Source organism: Rattus norvegicus, chromosome 15 (assembly GCF_036323735.1).
Source record: "Rattus norvegicus strain BN/NHsdMcwi chromosome 15, GRCr8, whole genome shotgun sequence".
NCBI lineage: Eukaryota > Metazoa > Chordata > Mammalia > Rodentia > Muridae > Rattus > Rattus norvegicus.
The window spans coordinates 28427760-28436236 of record NC_086033.1 but is presented as its reverse complement, the minus strand read 5'-3'; the positions used below and the strand labels follow the sequence as shown (position 1 = coordinate 28436236).

The 8477-nt window shown below is 40.4% G+C and overlaps 1 gene segment (V, D, J or C); it reads right to left on the bottom strand.

The window, feature by feature from the left end:
* Nucleotides 1-3328: 3328 nt before the first annotated feature.
* LOC134482195 (T cell receptor alpha variable 22-like) lies at nt 3329-5154 on the bottom strand. The segment is given in 2 exon segments: nt 3329-4868; nt 5046-5154. Coding segments are annotated over 2 exon segments (348 nt in total).
* Nucleotides 5155-8477: the final 3323 nt, after the last annotated feature.

The window sequence follows — 8477 nt, the reverse complement described above, 5'->3', positions numbered from 1 at the left end:
ATGAGGAAATCTGGAATAATTTTCTCATAATTTCTGTTTTGTAATGGAATTGGATAAGGGACTTCTATGAATTCTTCTGGCTCTGAAATTCTTTTGTACTACTGAACATAGAAACTATGCAAAGAAAGTAGTGTCAGACAAAGTGTATAATGGGACTGGGAGAAAGTGTCAAATAATATGGAAACCTAAGACCATTCATTCACATTTTTATGCATCTAACAAACCTGCTATTTCACTGACATGACCGTGGGCCTCTGAATTATCAGACAGGATCCTGTCCACATTTCTAAACCTCCCACAACATAAAGGGATTGATAGTGGATCATGGGGACATTAATATTTATAGTCAAATAAAATATAATTTGCTAAAAAATAATGATCATATGTGATGTGATATGGGGGTAGACTCTGTAGCCTACACAGAGAGAGGCAGGATGTTCCTTTATGAGGGGGGGTTTAATCACTAAATCTAACAGACCTTTCTTGTAAGAAATATATTTACCCTGCAACTTTAAAAACCTGAGAATGGCAGATTGTTTATTAATATAGGAGTGAAAGTCACGCTGATGGTCTTATCTTGCAAGCTTTCTGGAGTTATGTACCCTCTTCACACGGGCAACAATGAGGCTCAAATTCTCAACTGATAAAGCTTGTGATACCTGATGTAAAACAGAAAATTGTTTCTCTCTGCAGATCCAGAAAAAAACAACCTTTTAAAACACACAGAATTTTTACTCAGGAAAATTAGCTTATACACTGAAAATTCAGCATTGTAATTTATATAAAAATATTTATGAAGGGAAATGTGTCACCTACAAGCCACCATTTGTTAGATTGTACAGCCAGAGTGGGTGGAACCTGAGTGTGTGATGAGGGCTACAGGAAGAGAGAGACTGAGCCAGAGATAACCTAGAGAGGGCTTTGTTGTCAATGTGTGACCGCAACCATTTGCGAGCCTCGGTGTAGAAGGTGAAAGACAATGAAAGAATTTAAAATGCTCACTAGTATAAACTGAGAACCATCACATTTGATCCAGATGACCTGCCACTTCAAGAAAAGTTGGCAGATAAATTATTGATTGCTTCATCAAGAGTGGAAATAAATGAATTAAATATGAAGATGGAGCAAACATGGCACATCTATTCATAATTATTCAGTCACTAATGAAGGTGACAGCTCAAGAGGCAGCCCTGGCTTTGGAGAAGTTGAAAATTCTGGAAAAGAATTTGAAAATCAACTAAAGACTAAAGAAGTGAAATTTAAGATAGTCTAGTAGTCTGCAGGTGGACATGGTACTCATTTTATGTGATGAAATTTGTTGACTTGAAAAACAATTGCAATAAAAAGATAAAAACTTATAGAGTGTGGAAAATTGTTGAATAGAAAAAAAGTTAATGCAAACTTGGCTCTGTGAATGGGGATGCAGAAAATGGAAACAGCTAATTAAGAAGATAAACAGCAACTTTGTCGGACATTACTGAGGACCAGAAATATGTAGATTCATAAAAGTAATCCCTTTGATCAGGAAGAGAAGACAGTGACAGCCACTTCTAAAAAGAAGTGTAAACTTGTTCAATATTTGGTTGAAGTTCAGACCTTAATGGAAGCTAATGAGAAAACTGAAATTCAAAAACAAGAAATGAGAAAAAGATCTAAAAGAATCAGTACAAGAAGTGGAACAGAGAACAGATGACTATAACAGGATGAAGTTAATTGTGCATCACACAGATACTATTTACGGTAAACCAGATTTAACAAGAGAATGGGCGTCATCAACTTCAAGTGTGAGAACTCACAGACCTTCTGAGAGCATGGGATGAAAGGGATGCAGTCACGATGACGGTCGATGGAAACAGCAGAATAGAAAGTGCTTTTCTCAATAAATAAAACCTCTCGTTTTCTATTTTTATTAATGTTAATTTTGATTTTATTTTAATGATTTTCAGAGACCATAACATTTATATTGCTTTTCAAAATTCAATTCTATGTCTTGACTAGAAAAAGTCTTAAATAGTCATCTATAATACTCAGGCTATTTGTGTATTAAACAGGAATTTCTGAGTACAAAATAATTAGGAATGGGATTAGGAAAAAATTCTAGCAAGATCAGTTAGAACGCCTTATCACGGTATCCCTGTCTACACCAAATTGCCACATCACCATCTCATCTAATTCCACATTCATACCCTATAAAGGAACTAGGATCAGGGAGGTTGCAATTTGGGAACTCTCTGAGATGACTGAATCAACAATTCTTACTGCAAAGGCTGCCACTGTAGTGACACAACTTCTAGCCATGCTTTCATAAATCTTTCTGGTAAATAGGAATTGTTTATCATCTGGGAAGCTCAGATAATCTGTATTTTAAACAAGGTTGTAGAGAGAATCTCTTATAAACATCACCTGTCAATAAAAAGCTGATGGCCAATGAGCTGAGGCAGGAAATAGGATGTGGGACCCTGGCAGGAAGAGAGAATTCTGGGAAATAGCAAGAGATAAAACAGAGGCATGGAGAGAGCTGAGAAGGGTGAGATGAGAGGTGGACCTAAGAGATGGACATGAACTAGAAGGGAGACGCTGAGGAGAAATGAAGGAAGAAGCAGGCAGGGACTGAAGGTGAGGTAACTAACCACATGGCAGACACAGGATAGTTTAAATGGGTAAATAAGTTCTGAGCTAGTCAGGGAATGAGCAAAAGGTTGTGGCCTAGGAATTTATTAATAGATATTTAGCCTCAGAGTCGTCATTCCAGGAGCAGGACTGGGAAAGCAATCAGCTATAATTTTTTAACATATGGTTTCATACATGGAGCACCATATGTAGGCTTGGATCTTTTCAAAACCTCCTTTAGTTGGAGTTCTTTAACATTTCAACTTCTCTTCTAGCCCATGAACCAAAAGAGAAAGATGATTACTAAGGCAAGGATGTGGACCTGTTTAGAAGTAGTTCTTTGGGATGCTTCCAGTGTTTCTTCTCAGGATGGCAGCAATCCAGTCCAATAGCAAACATCAAGCATGATTCAGTAATGGGGGTCCAGCAACAGCAGCTCTATCCAGTAGAACCTTTGAGTGAGGCTCTGTCAAATCAGCACAAGTCAGCAGAAATGTCAAGAAGCTTCCAGAAAAACCACGAAAAGTTCTTTAGCACATTTCTCTATAAAATCAGGAAAACCAAGATCAATCAGCAAAGACCAATGAGGCATTACAAGGTACACCAATGCAATAGTGTTCTTGGTGACGCCCAGTGAAGCCCTGCTAAGTGTGGGACACCAAGAGAAGACAGTCCAGTGAAGACCAGTGAAGTATTTCAAGGCATATCAATGCAAAAGTGTTCTCTTACTGTTTATTGGGTACCATTTAGACTTCCAAATATCACAAAACCTCTCAAGTGTCCACTCCAGTAAAACACCCTCTCACATGTCTGCTTCAACAAAGAATCCTATCATAGGACAGCTTCCAGCAAAGCATCACATGTTACAATTGAGTTTCCAAAGAACCAGAAATTTTCACTTCAAAATACAATTGCATTGGGGAAGAATCTGAGAGAATCACAAGGGGGTAAATTAGTTAGTGAAGCTCAAGAAAGGAGATGTTTCCATCAATCAACTCACTGTCTTAGCCACTCAGCTGCTGGTTCTAAGTGAAAACAGCAATGGACAGACAATACCTGAGTGAGTGAATGGCATGGCTGTCTGTAGTTCCTTACAGAGACTAGGATAAGCAAGGTTCCTTCAACTGCAATATGAAGTCAGCCACCACTTAGGAAAAACAATTGTTTGTCTCGCACTTAATTATGATATAATGACTTAATCCCCTATTGTGATATTTAGAAAGTTTTCAGTTTTCTTTTGAAAACAGTGTTTTAATGAGAAGTTTTATATATCTATTACATTGCAAATGTATAAATATTTCAGAAGAGTCAATTGCTGTAAATACTACTGTGATACAAATTGCAAATACATCACTCTCTAGTGAGTCATTTGTCTTTCGGCTCTCATAATTTTTATGTGAAATATTTGTTTCATATTGCGTAATTAAATGTATTATTTTGTTAAATGCAAAGACATGGTAGAAATGATGTCTTGATTAAATAATAAGATTAGTTTACTCTCCCTTTCTACAGCTTAAATTATTAGATCTAAATATTAAACTTTTATCAACTTCATATTTGACAAATTATCTGACAGTTGGTCAGGTGCTCTCTAAACAAAGGACAGAAACAGTTGCTCTCTGTTTCTGATCCTGAGAAATGACCCAAATGATTCTGGAGTATATATGGGGGGTGTTATTTTGTGACATTAGCACAAGCATTTAGTAAAACGAAGTGTGTATTTTAGTGTTGTGGGCTGATGATGATTCTGAGCATTTGACATACAAGCAGTCAGTGTCTCGTAAGTCTGAATTTAGGTAAATCTAAGTGTGAACTTCTACAAAGATGTTATATTTCCTCACATCTTCTCTGTAATTGGTGGAGATCTGATACGGCCACAGCTGTGCAAAGCCTCCTGCAGAGTCTTCCATGGCAGGGGTTGTAGCTGTACAGCCAGCTGCAGTTTGGGGCCAGGCTGCAGGCTCACTGGGAGCACTGTGCCTCAGCAGCACAGAGGTAGGTGCCTGAGTCCTCCAGCTGGGCACCACTGATGTGCAGGGTGCTGTAGCGCTCCTTAGCATCGAATGTTGACTTTAACCTCCCATTCTCCTTTGTTCCTGAAGCCAGGTAGAACAGACTGATGAGGCTGCCCCTGGAATTCTGTCGGAACCACTGCACAGTTGTCATGGCACTAGAAAAATTGCATCTCAGAGAAGAATTGGTTCCCTCATGTAGACTCAAGGATGTAGGACTCTGCTCCACATTATTTCCTCTCACCCCTGTTGGAAACAGAAAAAGAAATCAGAATTAAAGAGAGGTATCTACCCATATCAATGAACTACCCCATGAAACACCCATGAGGAAGAATACACAGGAGATTTTCATCTACTTTCTCCCCATCCACCTCCCACATTTCTGGAGAATCCCTGATAGGAACTTAGCTTAGCACAACTCACAGCAAATCTGCACCCACAGAATCCCCAGCACAGCTCCCAGGTTCCTCTCCATGGCCCTGTCCACTTGCTGGGATGTCTTCTCTCCAGCTCTGAAGGGCGTCAGTCTTGTGCCCAGACAACTTGTGCTCACAGACTACAGGTTCTCTCTGAGTCACTGAGCTCCCTCATTCATCTGAACAAGGAACTCCACCCACCTCCACCTCATGACTCTGCACTGTCATTGCTCCAGGACTGTGGAGGACATTGATGTAGAGACCAGGACACTGTGTTTCTAATGTAACACGTAATATAAGAGAGTTTGAGGAAAATGTGTGAGGAATGGGAACACATTAATGATGAATGCCAATAGGAAAACTAATGGCTCAGTGTGTAAAGCGGAGCCTTTAGAGTCCTAGCGAGACTGTTTGACCTTTTCTGTCCTAATGTTTTTTACACACTGTATTCTGATCATTCTCTTCCCTTCTCTATCACCTCCAAATTTTTCCCAATTCCTCAAGTCCAGCCCTTTCTTTTCTCTCTCTTTAGAAAGCAAACACGTAAACAAACAGCCCTCAGACAGAAGTAAATGAAAATTAACAAAGATGAAATGTACATACACACACACACACACACACACACACACACACACACACACACACACACACACCACAAGACAGGAAATTATAAAATACGGACGAAGAACCATTAAAACAAAACATGTTCAAACTAAGTGATAAGGCATTGTGAGTTGGCCATCTTCTGCTGTGTGGTCAATAGAAAAGGCATACACAAGGAAGTCCTGGCAGGACTCTTAAATTACACAATTGGGCAAATCAGCATATAATCTACTACACCGAATAAAAAGAATATCTTGCAATTAAGATCATCAGCACAGTTTTGTTGGTTATAGGAAGAACAAGACATGCCCTGTTTCAACCCTGGTTTCTTTTCTGTCTCTGGACGTCTGTCCTGCTGTTCTGCTGGGTTCTGCAGGGAAGCACAGCTAAGGACGCCGGCTCAGGTTCAGGGAGGCTCGCTCCCTTCTAGTTTCCATACCTTATATCTTCTAGTTTTCCTTTTTAAAAAAGCAATTATTTTTTCTTTCCAGTTTAGAATACAACACACACACACACACACACACACACACACACACACACACACACACACACCACAGTATGTTATTTTATGGAATTATAGATGAAATTCTAAGATACAGAAAAAACAGTGATAAAAGTTGCTCTTGTGTGTCCATCCTCAGGGAGACTCTGTTTTGTTTACATCTCATCAGAGAATTGTTCTTTAAAGAGATTTATACACATATGAGATCCAGTGAACCGGCTCTGGATATCTGTGGTTTTATTAAAAAAGTGACAGGGAGCTAAGGGTCTGTATAACTCTGAATCATCACCACTATTCCTTGCTTTGTGCGTGGATTGACTTATGTCCTGTGTCTCAGCTCAGCCTTTCAGACCTCTGGGCATCTTAAGAATCAGTAATTTCTAGGAACCCTGCAGTGCCCCCTAGTGGACTGACACCGCCAACAAATGTGACTTCAGGCCATCTCCACAAGCCTCATTAAACCAGCCCTTTACTTCCTGGTGAAGGAAATGTCAATGGTCAGAAGACAAGAGTGTCTAGATGGAGTTCTCCATAGAAGAAACAAAAATGGCTTTAAAAATCTCAAAATTGCTCATTATCCTTAGTAATTAGGAGAACACAATTTAAAACAACTTTGTGATTTCAACTTACACCAGTTAGAACGTCTAAATTAAAACAACTGACAACAAATGCTGAGGTGGGTGTTGGGAGAAAGGAACCCACATTCATTGTTGGGGAACTTGAAAATTTGTGGAGCTGCTCTGGATCCTGTGGAAAATCTTCAAAAACCTAAAGACAGATGTAGCACACGGTCCATCTATTCTACTTCAGTGTGCGTCCAAAGAACTCGCCATCCTGCTCCACAGATTCCTGCTTTTGTTCATCGCTGCTCCACTCACAGGAAGTAGGAAATAGAAACAGCCTAATGTCCTCCTCCTGGTGAGTGCAGAATGAAAATGTGGCACTTATAAGCTCTGGAGTATTTTTCAGTGTAAAGAAAAACATCCCCACAAATTTTGCAGATAGATAGACAGAACTAGAAATGATAATTTCAAATGAGTTGACTGAGACCCAGAAAAACAAAGACCACACATTCCGACACTGAGCTGACTGCAGTGGAAATTGCAGAGACTCCCAGCTCCACATTTTCAGATGGACAGATAGAACCTGGAGTAACCACAGAGGCCGGAAAGGTACAAAGGGGAACACGGGGTTGGGGAGAAGCACCCGAGAAAGTAAGGGCAAGATAAGCATAAGTTAATGGGAACAATAGGAAGAAGAACAGAGATAGCTGGGAAGGGATGGGAGGTCAGCACAGAAAATGGGGTGCATGTACACAAATGAGTATTACTCAGTTTTCAAAACAATGACATCATGAAACTTGCAGGAAAGTAGAGCAAGATGGAGCAAGAAAAAAAAAATCATTTGCACTGAGGAAATCCAGACTCAGAAAGACAAACACAGTGTGGACTCACTTATAAGTGGACATTAGCCATGAAGTGAAGAAGAATCATGCTACAATCCACAGACACAATAAGGCTAAGTAACAAGGAGGATGAATGGGGGAGGGGAACACATGATTCTCACTGAGAAAGAGAAATACAGTAGTCATGGTGGGTGGGTGTGGAGCTGGGACAGAATGGGGGTGAGGGTAGGACAGTGAACATATATGATCACGTTGAGGGAGGACAAAGAGAGAATAATGGGACAATTGGAGTTGAGGGGGAATTCTGGGTTGAGCTAGAAACCTGGGGCAATGGCAACTCCCAGAAATCTACTAAATGATCTTAGTTAAGACTCCTAGCAATGTAGGACATGGAGTCTGAACTGGCCATCTCCTGTAACCAAGCAAGACATCAAATGAAGGGACTGAGACAGCAACCAAGCCACAAAACCTTCTTACCCACAAAATGTGCAAGGGTACAGATGGAACAGGAAATAAAGGATTTCCTAAACAGTTACCAGTCCAGCCGGATAACCATGCCATGAGGTTGCCCACTTGACACACTATGCTTCCCATAGGGGTGCCTAACATAACCATCATCAGAGAGGCTTCATGGAGGAACTAGTGGAAACTGATGCAGAGACCAAACATTAGGTGGAGCTTGGGGAATCCTGTGAAAGATGCACAGGAAGGACAGTAGGAGCAATACTAGTCAAAAAACAAGAAAGCCTACACAATTAACTACCCTGAGCCCATCGTGTTTATAGAGGTTGTGCCATCAACCAGAGAGCTTGCATGGGACTCACTTAGGCCCTCTGCACTTATGGGACAGTTGTGTATCTTGGCCCTCATGTGGGTGGTCTCCTGACAGCAGCAGCAGGGGCTGTGTCTGACTCTCTTTCATGCCTCTG